The 19,942-nt window shown below is 38.0% G+C and overlaps 1 protein-coding gene across 1 annotated transcript in view; it reads left to right on the top strand.

Moving 5' to 3' along the window:
* EYS (eyes shut homolog) overlaps positions 1-19,942 on the top strand; it is a 1,182,030-nt gene that overhangs the window by 327,622 nt on the left and 834,466 nt on the right. The window contains 1 exon segment of the mRNA XM_031455943.2: positions 7,767-7,882. Coding sequence (XP_031311803.2) covers positions 7,767-7,882 — 116 coding nt within the window.

The raw sequence follows: 19,942 nt of genomic DNA, 5'->3' as shown, positions 1-19,942 counted from the left end.
TCATTTGACTGATAATATTCAATAAGTACTTACGGGCATAGCTAACTTTTTTCAAGGTTATTTAAAAAGTCATTTTGGAGCACTGTCAAACCAGAGCAAATGTCTGTCCCTAGAACTTAATATTCGAGATATTTTTAAGAAGCCATGTATATATGCTGCTTTCACAGAATCACAAGACTTAAACAAAGTAATAATTTTCATCAGAGCCCATTATTTTCAACTGGTAGGCAACTCAGAGATTAAATACAGAGCAAATCAGATTCTTAATTTAAAATTATTTATAGGAAAATACATGAAATTTCTTAGATTTAAAAGAAAACAGATTTGAGGAACATGAGAAGTAGCACTGCCCTGTGATTGAATTCATATACTTGGGGGCAGTTGGTGGGGATGGATGCTTGGCTCCCCTAAGAATGCAGGTATCAACACCTACTCACGGGGAATAATAACTCATGTACGTATGCCCTCTTTGTGGGGATAAAACAAGTTGGCACATACAAACTACTTACGGTAGTACCTGGTGTGCTTTTGTTAGGTAGATAAGTGGGGGCACCAGGCAAATAGAAGCAGGAGAGGGAAGATGGTTCGAAAGATGGCAGTGTGCCCGCCTTCAGCATAAAGGGGCTTTACTTCCTCTAAGTAAGTGCCAACAAGAAACTGTTACCACACAGTTGTGGCGCTCGAGTTCTTGCTGGCACTCATTCAGAGGAAGTAAAACTCCTTTATGCGGAAGGTGAGTATGTTGCCATCTTCTGCCACCCTCCTTCTAATCCACCTTGTCTGCCCAGTGCCCCCACTTACCTAACTACTTAACAGTGTCACTTAAGATTCTTCAGGCACCCTTGGCACCTTTATGTACTGGCTTGGTTGCATTAGTTTTCTGTTACATAATAAGTTACCACAAACTTTGCAGCTTAAAATAACCCATATTTACTATCTCACAATTTCTGCAGCTCAGAAGTCTGCGTGTGGCTTAGCTGAATTTTCTGCTCCTGGTCCTACAAGGCTGCCAGAGATGTGAGCTGACCTAAGGTCCAGGTTTCTCCTCCAAGCTCACTAGTTGTTGGTAGGACTTAGTTTCTTGAAGTTTTAGTGCTCTGGCCTCTCTTTCTTGTTGGCCATCTGCTTAGAGGTTCTCAGCTCCTAAGAGCTTCACGCCCTTCTCTGCCACGTGACACTCTCCAAAACAGTTTTCATTTTGTTCCTTCAGGCAAGCGGGAGAAAGCCTTTGTCATCTTTTTAAAGTCTCACCTGCTTTGGCCAGGTGTACCCAAGATAATCTCTCTCTTGATTTAACACAAAATCATCTGATCAGGTGACTGTAATTATATCCACACATCCTCTGCAACATAATGTAATATAATTATAGGTATGATGTTCCATCAGGCTGACAAATCTCACCCAGTCAAAGAGAGAGAATTGCACAAACCAGGTACGCTGCAGGTGGTACTTGGAGGCCATGTTAGGACTCCACCACCAGTGACTTCTTAGCATGAGAAGTTGACCCCGTTTACCCGTTATTAACACTGCATTGATTTACTCTCTTATTTAAACCATTCATTGTTTATAACCCCAACGTCTACCATACTTCTTGCCACATAATAGGGACTCATTTAATATTTGTATAAGGAATTAATATACAAGTCAGCATGCTATTGAAGGTACAGGGAACTCATGTGTATTCTGTAAAAGAGATTCTCCTATGAGTGTTTCGTCAAATATGAATACGAATTATTGTTCAGCACCCTAATGGATTGTATGCATGACATTATTTATGAATGAGACAAGCTAAATTAACTTCCTAGTAGCAAAGCAAAAGACCCATTCTCACAATTAAATATTTAAATAAGCAATTAGAAAAAAGGATGTGCATGAGAACTTTTTTGTTAAGGACAATTCATTTCTTCATATGTTTCTGGCAGATGTTTGTTCAATGCAATGTCTCTGATTTTACAAAGAAAAAGGCTTTCATTGTGATGAAATAGTATCCCAAGATGCATCCTTTGAAATATACTTCAATCTCATAATAGTTGAAGGGCAGCAGACAAGACTTGTTCCTATTTGAATTCTCCTCACTATTTACCATACATCTTGCATAAAACATGCACTTAATGGATTTTTTTTATTAAAGCAATCTTTATTTCTTTGCTATTTGGAAGCAGTTTTGTATTTTTACTCTTTTTTTTTGTTTTTACTGTTCTGGGAAACTTGAAGTCTTTGGTGTCTGTTCGATTCGGGGTAGTTTCTATTGCATTTTTTTCTTTTTTTTTTGGACACCAACTCTGTCATTTCAGGTCCTTCTCTGTAGGACCATTGTCATCTTAAGCAAGTTTTAGGACCCTCTTACCCTATTTTTCCCCCCTGGTGATCAGAATTGGGACAACCATAGGGATCCTGAGGTTTTAAAAATTTTCCAATCGCCACTGCATTTTTAAACTTTGAAAACTTGATACTTTATCCCGATTCTTTTTACTATCCCCTCGTCCTTACAGTTGTGATGTGACTGAGAAAACCTGAGCAGTTAAAGGCCGAAGTGATTACTGGCCGTGTTCTCTGAGGTATTCTGTCAGGCATTTTGAGAACCTATATTTGTCTATGCTACATTATGGAGAATACGCGTTAGTTTTTAAATATTTTCCAAATAGCTAGTATGCAAATATTTTCACTATGCCTGGAAAACTGACACCTGAATAAGGATTTTGCTTTATGAACAATCTGATGCTGTTTCTGCTTCACGTGTTGTTTCGTATGGGTTTCATTTGGGTCAGCAGCTGATTTCTCACCTCCAAATTATTTTGTACAATTCATCTAATGACAATTGCTTTGTCTAGCTATATTTTCGAGTCAAACTTAAAATTAGTTTCAGAACTGACGTGTTACTCTTAAGATTAAAGGTTTATGACTGTGTTATTTTTTTTTCACTGCTTATTTGTTTTGAGAAAAACAAGAAATCGATCAAGCAAAGCTTATAATGATAGCAACCTCCAGGCTACCAGAAAGAAAACGTAAGGAGGCATCAATTCTTTAATAATGTACTTTCTTAATTGCATATCTTCAGAGAACATTGTCGGACAAGAGGTGAGAAGTCTGAAGAAACAAAATAGTATTTTTAAAAATGCTGTCATTTAATAATGCTGCCTGCTGGTACTTCGTTGATGAAGTGTAGAAATCATAGATAACATTTCTTTCAAAAATTGCGATGTAGAGAGAGAAAGAATCAGAATGATGATATGGAAGAGACTTATTTGTCAATGCCTAGAGACTAAATCGCATGCATTTATGCAGAAATATGTCCACAGATGACTGCAGTTGAGGGGATTTGTTCATTGGATAAGCACTCACTGACATTGATGCTTTCCTTTGAGCATCTCATTGTGAATTTGGACCTTGAGAGGCTAGTGGTCCTTGGAAGAGTGGAGCTGAAATTGATCTGGAATCATTTCCCCTCGGGTTGCAATGCCAGTGTGGGGAGGGCTTGGCAGCTCCTGGCTGCGAGGACACTGTCAGTGAGCCTGGCAGCTGCAGCCCTCGCCCACGTGGACCTGGCCATGACAGTGAGTTCACTCGGCCACCACAATCCTTGTAGAGAGGTTCAACACAGAATCTGACGGAGGGATGCGATACCTCAGGATGCAGCGATGATTATCCACTGACTAGTCCTGCCTTCCACATCAAAACCAATGCCAGTTATTTTCACAAATACCCCGAATTCTGACAAATTCATTTATATTTTTTTTTAGTTATAATGGTAGCAAATGAAAAAAAATTAAAAAGATGTGACTTCTATTTTCTGGCGTCAGAATTAACCAGTTTTTAATGGTAGATTTTGCCTTAAAGTATTTATTTGTAGGTATGGGAAAGCACTGTTTACAATGATTTAAATTACTTTAGCTCATCTATTACACACACACATTTCTTCTCACTGAAGTACGTATTCCTGTAGAAATATAAATTTATAGAGGAAAAGGAAGGAGTCAGGAAGAAAAGAAGGAAAAACAGAAGGAAATAAAAGGAGAAAAAAGAAAAAGAAGAAATACTGAATACTGGAACAGGTTATTTTTCTGTGGAAGAACATGCTTAAAATGGATAATTTTTGTTAAAAAAGAGGAAAGTCAGGGCATGAAATAGCCCTGTGAACTGGATATGGCTAAGAGGCATGAAGACAGAAAAAAAAAAAAGAGAGAGAGAGAGAAAGAGAGTGTGAGCTAGAAGGATGTTGGAAAAAGGTGTCCATCTTCTTTTGCTTTATTTTACCTCCTTTAAAGTATATTTCTATAAGATCCCTCAGTAACTGGGTAAATGGTTAAAATAATGTAACATATAAAAAGCACATTCTGATAGAAAGTCATTTTGTTTTGAAATGGTATCATTTAACTACAATTGTGAATTTTTTTTAAACCAAACCTTTGCAAATGTATGTCCTTAAGAAGTGTAATGATTCTTTTTTGTTTGTTTTAATTAGGTGAAGCAGCCCAGGTGTGAAATAACAGGTAGTGGTGGGGCCCCAGCAAACTGGAATAGCTACACAGATACTAAAAGAGAATTCCGTTTTCTAACACTGTGCCCAGTAAGCAAAATTAATTGTCACGCTGGGGGCCACCAATTTGCTGCTCCTAATATAAATCAATATTACTGTCATTTTTTTCCTTCCAGATTTGGGTACTTAAAATATTGTCTTAAAATTTGGGAAATCTCAAGTCTCCATGAATCAGGTCAGTGTTACCTTATTTCTGAGCTCAAACCCAAAGGTATTTGGGTATGTTGGGAATCACTCCCAAATCTCTAGCGCTCACTGTAAATAAGTGGTGTGCCTAAGAGAGGCCAGGCACTGTTGTGGATTCAACTAGCTTCAGTATCAGGGTAATATATGGTTACATATGGCCACTTCTGATATGCTCTGACTGACATAGATGTATATACATAATTTTATAAGGTGTCCATAAATATCTTAATTCTAACTTCTTAGACTATAAGAAAATACAATTTCCAAATATGCTACTTATAATGCAATGCTACCTATTAAATTTTTGGAGGTCATGCATAATATATTACGGAAATGTAAATTTTGGGTATCTAATATATTGGTGTGTTTTATTATAGAATTATCCATAATATAGTGTGGACCCCATCCAAGGAGACTTAACTAACAGAGAAGAAAACCATTTATTAAAAATTACATTATACATCTAAACTGATTTCAGAATATATCTTTGACACCATATTCTTAATACTTCCTCAAAAATAAAATACTTCGGGAAGCCAAATTTTTGAATTCACATTAATAGTATTTATTACATGACTATGTATGAGAAATAATTATTGCTATGTATATGTGAATTTGCAAATCTCAAGCATTATGTGGTTAGTCACCACATTGGTAAAACATTATTAAAATACTTACCTGTGTATTTTCATTACAAAGTTTTACATTATCAGAAAATTTGGCTATAGCTAATGTATGATGTTTGGTGTTTATTTATAAAATGAATAATACAGATTAACAGAAGTCGTATCTGATGAAAATTTCAATTCACAATAGTGGTATGGAATATTTATAGACAAAGACTAATACAAATACAGTGACTATATTTTCTGGTAAAAATAATAACAGCAAAACAAGACAATATGCATGTAAAGTATTTTCTGATAAAATGGTGATTAGTTATTACATAGCCCATGGTCAACAAATTAGATGTGGAAAAAAAATTGTTTCATTTTTCAAAACTTTAAGCAAATTGGTGGGAAGGGATAGACACTGAAAAATTGTGCCCTACACTGGAATTTGACACAACATTATAAAATGATTATAAATCAATAAAAAATGTTAAAAAAAAAAAAAACTTTAAGCAAATTATGTTTGTTTATTTATTTTCCCTGTGGTATCCAATTTAATTCTCCAGAGTCTCATTTGGAACATAGCTCATTTCTTAGATTCTTAGCCCAGAATAGTCAACGTTCAAAAAGCAATCTCTGTCTTTCAGACGCTTTAATTCAAATTTATCTTTTGCTGTCATTTCTTTTAAAAGATTTTATCATTTGTCTCCATGGAGAAGGTCAGCGTCTATGCTGAAGCTAACTTGACTCTAGCTGTTACTTGCAATCTGCATCAGTATCCAGCTTGACTTATAATCATGAACATTTTAAAAATATCATTATATTTAATGGTACTCCCTCATGTCTTAACTACATATTGTGTAACATTTACTTTTCATTTGTTAATGTATGTAATGCCATATATATTGAATAAAGATGCACCAACATGCCATTTTACTTCATTAATTTATTTATAACTCTATCTGTATATTTCAATGAGGTGCTAAAAATGAGGTTGCTAGATTAAAAAAAAAAAAAAGTAAAACAGAAGTAAAATCCTATCTAAAGAGCTGCCAACTATTGTGTCTCCTTGTCTCTTGTTGAGGGCTGTGAGCTGCCGTGTTCTCCTTTGAGGCCGTGTTGCCGAGCCCAAACTTGTTCTGTTTGCCATATGACAGGCCAATGAATTGGGGGACGAGGTTTTGGGGCAAGGAATAATGACTTTATTTGGAAAGCCAGCAGACCAAGATGATGTGAAACTAATGTCTTGGAGAGGCATCTTCCCTAAGTCAGATTTAGGCTGTTGCAAACTTCTTGGTGTTGGAATCCTTTGTTCTTACAGCTGTCCATGTAGGTCAGGTCACGATGTTCCTGTAAACCTCCAACAAAATAAATGTTATTTTCTGTTCTGCAACTTTTTAATCTTTATATGAATGAGAAAGTGTTACACCCTTAAAGGTCAGAGTCTGGAGAATGAGCTAGCCTGTCTATTTCAGGCTCTAGGCAACATTCTTTTAAAAAGGTGCAGAGCCAGCATGACTAAGCCCAGGAAACAGAGCCCAGGGTTAGAGTCAAGGCAACAGATCTAATAGGGAGTCAGATTTGTTCTTCCTCATTACATCCACAGTTACATGCACTGTACAAAAGCCTGGCTCCAGAAACTGAGAAGCCCGCTAAATACCTCTCAGTGCATTGACAACGCTGTGTTTCCCAGGACCTGCATGTTTAACGAGAGTGGGAGCAGGTACACGTACAGAGGCAGAGAGGCGATGCGACCGCATGGTGGGTCTCAAGGATAGTGAGGATCTGGGGCCTGACCGGCAGGAAACAGCTGTCAATCTGCAACTGCTCCAACCGAGATCAAGATGTCACCATGTCCTTGAGATGCTTCAGAGACTGTTCTTGTTCCATCATTAATGATCAAATAGAGGACAGATTCTGATCATTACTTTTAAAAGATTATGATGAAACGTGAAGGCTCTTTTTAACTAAGTAGCTCTATATCAACTGTCAGATCACTGCACTCTTTAATGTACCTTGTCATACAAAGAACTTTAGAGGAAAGTTAACTTCTTGTTTATTAAACCTAAAACAACCTGGGAAAAGGTATTTGAGTCAAAAGTAACCTATTTATCATAGGTATTGTTTACTGACACGAGAGAGAGAAAAGAAAACTGGCGATTTTCATTGTTGCTTTGCCAGCTGTTAGCAGATGCTCGTTGCGATTGTTGTTTCAAATAACTGGAGTTTTTAAGTTAACAGAACTGAGCAAGACAATTATTTAGAAAACACTATAGAGAACTGTGTAACAGAACATAAAATATAAAAATTCATAATTCCTTTAGTTAAAAGTGAAATGCATGTAGATTAATACAGTATTCTTTAGGGTTATTAGCATTATCTGTATCATGATTAAAGGAATGTTAAAGGTTTTCTCCTTCTGTTGTTTTCAGTGGTTGACGGCGTCTCCCGTTTGGGCAGCCCTGGCTCTGCTGGTCTGCGACAGGACCCTGATGATTGCATCCTGAATGCCCACCAGAACAGTTCCACCTGCAAAGACCTACATCTCGTTAGTATCCATTAATAGTATTAATATATCTTAATGCGGGCTAGCATAAATTAACTCTTACAAATAGAGTTGACATCTTCCTTTGTGGCATGGTGGGAGGTATAAATACATACGCATACTTACTGATTAGAAAATAGAAACTCAACCAATATTTTTTTTTTAACTTAGTAGAAAAAAAAAGTTCTATTCAGCACTATATATAGGTTGATGTAAATATTATAAAATGAACGGTTTATGCTTTAAATTCACAAATCTGGTGATACCGAATTTGTGTACAATTTCAGAAATTATTCTAAAAACGTTACTAGTCTTATAGGTACCACTTTCATCTAACTCCAAGTATTTTACACACACTTAATATATTTGATCCTTTTTAAAATAATCTTATAAATTAAATGTTTATGTGTAAACGTTTAAATATTTTATTTATTTATATTATATATTATACATGTTTATATGTAAATTATATACATTTATATATAAAAAGGCAATATAAATGTAATCGCCCACTTATAGTCTTACCTTGTATTTTGATTTCCATCTTCTTTTGTATGTCCGTCACTTTCTTCATCCATCAGTGTTGGTGCTGTCCCTTCTGTACACATCTGTTTGTCACCAGCCCGTGCCATTCTGCCTTAAACGGACTGTGACACAGTTGGTAAATCAGTGGGGCCCCCTCTGGCTCCTCATTTTTCAGAAGGCCTGACATAAAAAATGTCTATGCAAGGTGGATCCACTGACTGTCTTCAGAAAACAGATGACACACAACACAAGCTAAGGCCACGACACTGGTGTGGGCTCTGAGCTGATGCACCGGCAGCCGAGCCGACTTTCGCAAGAGGATGACACTAGTTGATGTGAGAAAAAAATGCTTTGGAAAAACAGGCCTGTTTTCATCCACATATTTGGACTACCAGTGTACTGACATTGTTTTCACAATAAAAAGGTAATGTGTGCCAAATTGGTATTTTTGCACAAGGAAGGCAGACAATTAAGGGGAGAATTCTTACTGAGGTTTGGATAGCAATGAGCAGGGACGGTCCATCAGTTATCTAGTCATCGGTATGTCATGGCCCAGTTCCTTTGTATCCATCCCAGATGCTTCGTCCAAGTCAGTCAATCGCATTCCACTTCCAGGGGTCCCTGTAGGCCTGGGCATGCCACCCGATGCTGATCTCTGAGGTAAGAGTGGAGTTCTTTCCAGGGAAGTTTCCTCACCTCCATATAGGATGTCAGTAAAAGGCAATGACCTTTATTAGACCTTCTAATATTCGGATTATATACATAGAGCTGCTGTTGCCATTTTCAGACCCCAAGGTGGGGACAGGGTGCTGTCTAGTGATGAATGATTCTGAAGGCAGCAGAGCTGAGAGACAGGAGATCAGTGCTGAACTCCTGACTGAACCCCCAGGTGCCTGTCAACCTGGATCTAATTACATGAGATCACTTAAGATCTATTTTTAAGTACAGCTTGACTCAGAGTTCCTTTAACTTGCAGGTAAATCATCTAATTTCCATAATGTGATTAAACTTTATTTTAGTCTACAATTTCAGCTGTAACTTCAGCAATAATAGGAGTTTATTATTGTAGAAAGAGCTTCCTACTCATAATCACAAGATTCCATTTCTAGACCTGACCTTGCCACAGATTACCTGTGCGACACGAAGACAGCCACTTGACAAGTCAAGGACTGCAACTTTAGAAGCTGTATCGTATCAAATAATAGAATTTCCAAGTATAGTATTCGCTTATCTACCCATCTTATAAATTGCCAGTAAGAAGCCATTCAGGCTAACTTTAGACTAATATTCATTCCAATTCTTGACTCATACTTTCAGAAATCATACTAGAATAAAGAAAAATAAAAATTAAAGAAAAAGTGGAATTCATAGAAACGGAGAGTAAAATGGTTACCAGCAATTGAGGGCTGGGAGAAATAAGGAGATGGTACTCAAAGGGTACAAGTCTTCAGTTACAAGATGACTAATTTCTATGGGTCTAGATAGAGTCAGTGGTGACTCTATTTAACTATACTGTGTTGTATATTTGAAATTTCTATCAGAGTAGATCTTAAGCATTCTCATTACAAACATAAAAAAGGTAACTACATGAGGTGATGCATGTGTTAATTAACCTTACTGTGTTAATAACTTCACAGTGTGTACATATATCAAATCATCACACTATACACTTTACTTGTCAGTTATACTTCAGTAACGCTGAGCAGGGAAAGAAAAATGAAAACAAACAGAAAGCAGTAGGGTTGGAAAGGATATAAAATTCTCAAACTAAATAAAGTTTGCTAGCTAGATAATATTATGATTTTATTAACTGATTTAAGTATATTATAATGTATAAGGAGATCACTGAAATTATCTAATTCCTAACTATAATTTATGTATCAATTATAAGAACAGAAATGCCAGTGGATTGGTGTTATCCTTTCAAGAGAAGATGTTAAGAAGACAACAGTTTGTTTAAAAAATTAAAGCCTCTTCAAAGCTTTTGATAGCTTTTAGATATTGTGCCTGGGGTCCCAAGGTTACCTTCAGATTTGATGGTTGATTAGAAAGGCTCAGAAAAGCTGATTTACTCCTGGTAAAGGATCATTAGAGTGAAAAGTTATGAATTAAAAATAGCAAAAGGTAAAGGACAAATGGCAAAGTCCAGGAGAGAACAGGCACAAGCTTTCAGGTGTCTTCTCCCAGTGGAGCGGGGTGGACAATGCTTAATTCCCTGAGAAATGATGTGTGACAACATGTTAGAAGTGTCACCAATCTGTGAAGCTCACTTAGCCTTGGCGTCCAGGGTTTTAATTTGGGTCACTTACAAGGCATGGATTTTAGCTTATCATTCTCCAGCTCCTGCAATGTTCAAACTGATACAACTTGGTCCAAAGCCTCAGATTTAAAAAAAAAAAAGGCTTGCATCAAAAATCCCATCATTAGCATAAACTATTTGGTCTCATCCAAGGTGTCAGGTATCAGACGCACTGTTCCCAGGCAGGATATTTCGAGGCTCAGATGTTATCTTCCAGCAGCCAGTAAAGGGCCTGTCCTCCATTGGGAGTAGATAGCATCTGAGCACCCAAGCCTGCTACGTTAACTACTGTATAGTATTATGTTAAATATTACATTTTTGCGTAGGAATACATAATAGTATACTAATAAGTTGAAACAAAAATCATTGCAAAGCCAAGCAGGAAGAGGTAAAAACTCATCATTTTGAAATAGACCACACGAGTCATGAAATAAAGCAAGGTCCATTGAGTTTCATATTTGCTTTCTTTCACCAACTCACTGGTAATTGGCAATAGAAATATTGTGAAATGCTCTCTGAAGGCTTTAAGTTGGAAGAGGAAAAGAAATGTGTGGAGTGTGATCACTTCTACAAAATACGTAACAATTGTGATGAACAAAAAGATGACTTTATTCAATGTGAAGCACTCGTATTTGGCTACAAGAGGCAGCAGCCCACTTGTGGTGTGGGCTGGACTTTCCAAACCAGCCCAAGCGATGCCACTGACATTGATTCAGGAAACTGGGGTGTGAGAGAATGGCCACATCCCAGGTCTCAGACAAGTCCCTGGGATGCGCCCCACCAAATGCAGGTCCTTGGCTTTGCATAGGAAATAATTCAAGAGTCAGCCATACTTGAGTAAAAATAGATTTATTCAGGGACATACTCCATAGACAGAGTTTGGGCCATCTCAAAAAGCAAGAGAAAGGCCACAAGGTGTGGGGTTGTTAGTTTTTATGGGCTTGGTAACTTCATATGCTAACAAGCGGGAGGATTATTCCAACTACTTTGGGGAGGGGTCAGGGATTCCCAGGAATTGGGCCACCACCCACTTTTCGACCTTTTATGTCAAAGGACCTTAAAAAAGTCCTGACACCTGTGGGAGTGTCATTCAGCAGCTATTATATTTCAATGAGCATATACTGAAGCTCAAGGTCTGCTGGGAGTTGAAATTTCCACTATCTTGGTGCTAAGTGCTGTGTCATCCTTTTAATGGTTGTGCCCTGCCCCCTTCCCTCCTGTCTCAGCATGAGGCTAGCTCCTTTTTTGAACTTGGTATGCATGTAGCTTTAAATGAACATTTTTACATTTGCAGCATTTCCTGTGATTATACGTGTAGCGTCACGGATGTGAATTTAGATAAAAAGCAGAAAGTCAGAAGACTTTGAAACCAAAATGAGAAGCATTTTGTAAAAACGAGTCGGTTTTCTTCTTTCCCTTTCTTTATGGTTCAGTAAACCAAGAAAACAATAGAAAGAAAATGAAGAAAATTTTGAATGCTTAGCACATAATAAGATACAAATGTTACATTTGGGTAGAATAAGATTTATTCCCTTGTGTAACTTTCTTAGGTATATTTGAAAATAACTGTTTCTTTGTGCTTATTTAAATATGTATAATCAGATTATTTGATTACTTTCCCTCTCATTTTCCTTTCATTTTCTACTGTATCTTACATAAATAATGAATGCTTAATTTTGATAACAGCAGGAGAAACAAAAATAGTGCAGTAGGACTAACATGTGGAAGGGACAAAGATGGCCTTCATATACAGCTATTTTAAAACTTCATGCGTATTATATATTCTGGTATACTACAGATATAAATTTTCTCCCCAAGAGTCAGATGCAAAACCCAAGCCGAATCCATGTGTTTTCTAGTGAAAAATAAAATTGTCTTTACCTTCACCACCATATGGCTGAAAAAAATCCATGTCAGCCAGTTGAGAGCTAGCTGCCCATGTCCTCCCTTTTGGATTGTAGAGCAAATGCTGGGGTGGCCAAGCCAGCATTAAGTGGGGAGAGCCCTGCTCCACAGTTCATCTTGACTGCCGCTGAAATGCCCATTGCGTCATCCCCATGCTCCTTTCAAAAACAGGTTAATCTGCCAAATGCCTCTAATCCTTTCACACCAGATCGGGCTCCCAGCACCCTCCCCACGCCCCTCAAGGGCGGCACGCTTCGCTAATTAATGGTCGGGTCCCACTTGTCCCTTCAGCATATCCAGTTGGAACCGCTGAAACCTCAGCTCTGCTCTCCCTCCAGGATTACAACCTCTCCATTGGAATGGAACCAGTCCAACTTTTCTCTGTCCAGATACAAAAGCCTTCCTTTCTTTCCTAACTTCCCTCTCCATGAAGGTTTGCTTAATCTCATTTGGTGGAAATTAACACAGAGACACTGACCCAGTGTCAGAGCTCGGCTGCTCCAGATTTCTCAAAACACAAAGAACTGTTTAAATGCTCCCTGATGGAGAAAAGAAAAATTCCATTTTCGTAGCAAAAGAAGGCAGTAACACATTTCATTCTCAATCATTTCTCTGTTATATTGGAATAGGACAAAACTTGTCAAGCCTGAAAGTTCCTACCTCTTTTGTGCCACCTTTACTACGGCTGGCTATGTTGTATTTTAATATTGCTTTTGAGTCACAGGGGTTATAAATTATCACCTAAGCTATTAAGCTTCCAAATAATGAATTCTTCCTTATTAATATTTAAAAACTTGATTAGGTTAAACATCTTGTAAGTTTTGAGTAACTCAAAAGAGTAAAGAGAAGATTTGGAAATTGTCTGGGTTTAACATGGATTTGCTTTCCAATTTCACCACAAATCACTTAACTTATTGAAACTGTCGACTGAAATAAAATGTACAACCTAAAAGTTGAGAGTTATATTTTGTTTGGTGGGCATTTCTGAGGACTCGAACCCCTCAACCTGGGATGACAGCCTCTCAGATTGCTCTGAGGGAGAGGTCCAAAGAGATAGAGGAGGACCCAGGATATATAGGCGTTTTTACAACAAAGACAGGTAGTCAGAACATCAAAATATTACTGTTAATTAAAGCAAACCAGAAATCTCGAAGTAAAGAATTTGATGTTCTTCTATATATGGGAAGGTGCAAAGGTCTGGGCTCACTGAAATCATTCCTTTGACAAGCACCTAGCTATCCAGGGCCAGTGTCCTGTTCTTTCATGTCCCCGAGGGGCACCACTGGGGGTGGCTGCAGAGGCCAGGCTGCCTGCTTGTCTGCATCCTGAGTTCACTGTTGGACACGGCGGTAGCAGCTGATGACTGGATGGCCACAGCATCCTTTGTTTACTGACATGGCTTGCATTACTTTTCATTCACAGAACCTTAAAATGAGGAATTGTTAGAAGATTCACTCAAATTCACTATATATGGTACTATTTTATTAATTTAAGGACAATATAACTCTGCATTGTATTTAAGTATCAGAATATACATAAGCAAGTATCGATTATTAGACTTTTCAGTTGGGTGATCAGTTTCTTCAATCAAATGAGAGAATTAGATTCAGTTGTTCTTAACCAGAGAGTTGCCTTTGAAAATACACCTGCTTAAGATCTGATTCATTAGATCAATCCAGGCATCTGGATCATTTCTAATTCCTTGGGATCTGATGTGCACTTCTATCTGAGAATCACTGGGTATCTACATAGCACCTTCTAGCTCTAAACTTCTGGGATGTTCAGGGTGGAGTACAGAAGCGTCTGTTTCATGTGCACTAATGACTCACAATTTAGCACCTTATATGAGAAATAAAGGATGGTCTGAAAAATTGAGAGACTTACCTCCTGTGTTTTTAGCAGCATATTTCATTGCATCTTTCATTTAAAAGTATGATGTCTCTTCTAGATTCTTCCATCTGTTTTCATGCTTTTGTTTTTAAGACAGAGGGAATGAATCTAACTTTTTCATCCCAATTCTTTTGTGTGAAAGTTTTCTCCTCACTTATAATAACCTAGGGAAGTGTTATTCTCTTTATGTATTGACGTTTGCTGATCAAAAAATTTGTGCATGAAATTATAGCTTTTCATAAAGGCTGGGTATACTGGTTCAAAATATTTTGAGAGTATTAAAAATAATAATGACTGATTGATTGTAATGCTATCCCAAAGATTCAATTAAGTATTTTGATTAAATGGATTATTTACAACATCTTCAGTAGTGAATATATTGTCAAAAGTTTAACCTAAATCTTGATGTTTTCGATAACAACCAAATCCATGGTTAAAAATGGCACTGCAGTGATTTGGTAATACAAAATGAAGTTCTTTGGTCATGTCCATTCTAAATAACCTACTTTCATTTATATAGAATAAAATCTACCTAAAAAAAAAAAAATTACCCAGATCGCTACCTTTCATTGTACAGATTCTTACTCTAAGAATTTATTGAGAATAATTTAACATTGCGTTTATGAAAGTGGTTCATTATCATGGTTGTTAGTTTTCTTTCCTTTTTACTGTACAGTAGATTATAGAATTGTTTTCCTTGTGTAATCCAAGAGGAAGATATAATTTTAGATCGTTCATATGATGACTTGTATAATTCTTCAGTGTATTTTCCTCAGTTGTCAATTTTAACCAATTACTATGTCTATCTGAAGCACCTTATTTCTTTGTCTCTAATCTGCTGTTTTGAGTCTGTCATGGCACTAAAACACAATCAGATTTGTTAGGATTATATGCAAAGTAAAAGTAAATGAAATCTGCAAAAAGATTTGTTTGATCCACCTGAGCAAAGAAATACAGGAGATTTAATACTTTGGACTTATGAAATCTATTTTGGAAGCTCCAATGTATTTTTCCATCTTTCTTATTCCAAGATTCATTACAGAGAAGTGAAATTTACAGATGGCTGATTTTGAGATTTAAGAAATCTGTGGAGCTGTACTGCATTTCATCAATATTGTCTAAGAATGCGACTAATCAGAGAGAATTTTTCCATTTTTAGAGTCTCTAGTAAAAGTAGACAGTTCCTAGAAATAGTCCAGTTAAAAAAAATGATTTAGAACTGATTGAATCAATTTCCATTGCCAATATTGGCCAAAATACACCAATAAATGTGTTTACTCTCAAAGAATTATGAGACAGATTAAGCTTTGATGTATTTCAATACAAGCATTGTATTTTCTAAATCGTTATTTATGTCACTAGAACTAGGATTCAACTCTGGGCTTTACAATTTATTTCTGAGAATTTAGTAAATAGTTACAGTCCATAGTAAATGTATTTTCCTTAAAAAAAATCACTTTTACTGTCATTTAGATGGATGTCATTTTTAAGTGGTTGAGTCTATATAACTTCTTTTTTTTTAAACTGTTATGTTGTGTTCAGATATTTTCCAAGAATATAATAAAAGGGAAAAAATACATCTTCCTTCAGAACATGTTGACTTCAACAATATATTATTAAGTGACAGGAACAGCGCTCGAAGGATAGTAAATCCTTCATCTCCATCAGTAAAGACTCCATTATGTTCTAACTCTATGTTGTCCTAACTCCCCATCTGTCTGTGAGGAGTTTATCAATAGCGAAGCACCTAGGAAGCGGGAAGTGAACATAAACAAGCACATGGGCAAGTCTGAATTCACATGTGTGTATGTGCACACAGAAGAGAGTGTGTCTTTGTTGTTTAGCTGTTTGCCAACCATCCTGATTTAAGCAGATCAAGAGCTTTCCAAAATCAGGTTCTGGAGCCCCCAGGTCAATTATTTCATGTTTACACTTGTCTTGATTATAATACATACAAAATAATTAGAGCTAGCAGGTAAATAGCCTTTCTACATACACTGGTGAAAATCCTCGGTTTAGGATAACAGAGAGTTGCCTATGCCTTGTCTTCATTATAATGGTCAAATTGTGCCTCATTTCCTTTACAACCAAAGGCAGCTTGCACACAACAAGACAGACCCTGGAGGCACACAGCTTCTCTTCACTGGCTATGCTACCTCAAATAAGTCACTCAGCCTTTCTAAGCCTCAGACATATGTCATAATATGTCATTTTAATAGTGGACGTATTAATAGCAGTTACTTTCCAGGATCATTATAAAGATTAAATGAACTACTGCATGTAAAATCCTTAACACCGTGTCTGCTACAAATAAAACAATTAACATATATATACCAAACTTCATGATGCTGAGGAGGAGGAGAAGGGGTAATCAATTGTAGCTACAGAAAGAGAGAGAGACAGGGAGGGAGGGAAAGAGGAAAAGAGAAAGAGAGAGGAAATAAAGCATTGTAATTGAGCTGGACACTGGGGGTCCCTCCAGGGTCAGACCCTCCCCTACGTCCTCTGCTGCGGCTCCTTTCTGAAGTACGCAGATAATAGTATCTCATGTATATTTCCTGAGTTTTTCAGATGATGAAAATCACCACCAAAGGGAGGAAATTAACTGCTTGATGATCACAAGAGCATGTGGCCCCCAGACCTCTGGCACCTAGGGGTTGATAGTGTTGGCCACCCTGTTACCTCAACATCAACCAATCAGAAAATTGTGCGTGAGCTGAACACGTACCCTGCAAGCCCCACCCCTTACTTGGCCCTTAAACATGCTTTGCTGAAGCTCTTCAGGGGGTTTGGGGTTTTCCTGGGCATGAGCCACGCCATCCTCCTTGCTCAGCACTGCAGTAAACCTTTCTCTGCTCCACACTCCAATGATCATATTTCTTTGACCTCACGGTGTGTAGGCATATGAACGTGCCTTCACCAACAGGATGAATCTATGAATGAAAGCATAAATTGAATGCACAGGTCTTTATCTCTTTAGCTAACTTTAGATTTCTCATAGAGTAAGAACCCCAGAGACTTGGCAGCTACTGATAGCTTTTGCTGCCCATGACCTCAGGCTGTTGGGGCTCGTGGGCCGTCCTTTGAGGCCTGCTGGGAGGCTGCTACCTATCTGGTGAAACCCTCCGCACTGGATGGACAAGAACAGAGCACCTCCACCTGATCCCTCTCTGCTCAGGCATCAGGCCTTTAATCTGATTAACTCCCCATGAATGTTATCAGTGCTGCAGCCTTCCGGGTCAGTTCCCCTGATGTAAGTTGCTGGCCTTCTTAGACTTCTCAGAGCAGGAAAATCTCCAGTCATCTAACTGGTGAGCTTATAAGGTTAAAATGGAAAAAAATATATCCTTTATACTTAAAAAAAAATCTGAAACAAAAACTCAGAAGAGACCCATGTGATTGACGTGGGTAGAAGTGTGAATGAGTTTATGAACATAAATACAGACATATGGGTCTAGAGGGTTATTACTGTGATTTTAGAGTGTGAGCCTGTGATTTGCCTCTTTAATATGCACACTCAAGAGCTAGTTGCCTGTCAGAAAATGTAGATCCCACTTTTTTTCTGTGATGTGATGTGCCTTTCCAGGGCTCCTTTTATAGTTCACTGGCATTTCATAGAAGATATATTTTACAGAGAAAAACCCAGGGCTCATAGAAATAAAGCAAATGCTTCATGATCACACAGCAATAGAAAGCAGAGTGAAGACAGGTCCGCAGATGGAGCGCCTCTCCCAATGTTCATCTGTCCTAGACTGGCCGCACCTCTGGAAGCATTCAGGCTTGAGTTCAGGTGTCCACAGTGTTACCCCAAAAGGTAAAGACCCTAGTTCTTGTCATACCTGAAAGATAAGTTTACAGTCCGGAGACGTTGCTTTGTGTAGCAAAAGATGTTAAAAGATTTATTTTAAAAAAGGAGAAATACACCTCCAAGAATGACAGGTGGGCTGATCCAAGGGAGCAAAAGCAATGTCTTTGTCTCCCCTTCTCTTATAGCCTCACTTAGAGCTGGTCTTTTGATTGATGTCTCTTGTCCCTGGAGTGCGTAGTCATGCTTGCCCGCTCTTGCACATGTCCTTACCCATGATGCACACAGACAAGCCCACGGTGGAGTAGGGGGAGCGAAACTGCAATGTTAATCATAATACAATGAGCCAGTGAGCACTGGGTCGTGTCTGGTTAAGTCCTTTCTGCTATCGTGCAGTCATAGCCTGTCGGGTTCTAATCGGTTTCTTGCGGGCGCTCATTTAGAGAAAGTAAAGCCCCTTTATGCTGGAGGCAGACATAACACCACCTTCCTGACCATCCTCCCTCTCCTCCACCTTTTCTGCCCAGTGCTCCCACTTATCTAACTACCTAACAACAGGACTTACGAAACTAGAGGATGAACGCATATCAGCATTTCAGAGGCTCCACAATGCATCCCAACCACCTGCACCATTTTTGAAAATACACTCTTGTTTTGTACTCACTCTCTGGGGATTCTAATTTAGCAAATGGAATGAGGTCTGAGCCTTAGTGTTTTTAAAATACTCCACAGAAGATTGACATGCAGCGCCATAGCACATGAATATTGGGCTCTTCGTTTCATTGGGCTGCATGGGGAAGGCATGGCCCCTGTGAGAGTCAGTGTTTACAAGCCCCTTGGATGCAGAGCTCAACATCCAGCCAGTGCTAACCTGATAGGAAGCCTGCCCTGAAAGGACCAGACCATTCAAGGAATGGCCATTAACATGTGGCAGGATGCAGCCACAGAGACTCAAATTAAATCATCAGCCTCTTTTCTGCAGATGAACTGGAGCTGAGGGGAATTTAGAGCTAGAATTCAAAAAAAAAAAAAATTAACTGAGGGTTAAAATAGAGTTAGAACACTGATCATTTCTTTCTCTCTCAAGGGAGAGCTTTTTTATGGAAACAGTGCTATCCTCACCAGTTTTCAAGAGCAATTCCAGAGGTTCTGGTCATCAAAGGGTGGCTATTTGAGGACATTGGTGTGGGAAGAGCAGGCTGACCTATTACGAGAGGTTGTTGAGGACCAATTTAAAAGGCGATCAAACAGAATCGAGCCTTAGAGATGTTTTTCCCAGGATACAGTTGGCCAGCCATATCTACAGGTCTGCATTGGCGGATTCAATCAAATGTGGATAGAAAATATTCAAAAAAGAAAATTCCAGAAAGTTCTAAAAAGCAAAACTTGAATTTCTCTCACAATGGCAACTATTTATATGTGTTCATATTGTATTTACAACCCTTTGCCTACTGCTTACATTGTGTTAGATATTATAAGTAACCTAGGTATGATTTAGAGGTATTATAAGTAACATCCATACAGGAGGATGTGTGTAGGTTATATGCAATACAACTCCCTTTTATGTAAAAGACTTGAGCATCCACAGATTTTGGTTTCCAAGGGGAGTCCTGGAACCAATCCCTCTTAGATATTGAGG

This window comes from Camelus dromedarius, chromosome 6 (genome assembly GCF_036321535.1).
Source record: "Camelus dromedarius isolate mCamDro1 chromosome 6, mCamDro1.pat, whole genome shotgun sequence".
In the NCBI taxonomy this organism is placed as follows: Eukaryota; Metazoa; Chordata; class Mammalia; order Artiodactyla; family Camelidae; genus Camelus; species Camelus dromedarius.
The sequence above is the reverse complement of the archived record's forward strand: the minus strand, read 5'-3'. Positions and strand labels throughout refer to the sequence as shown.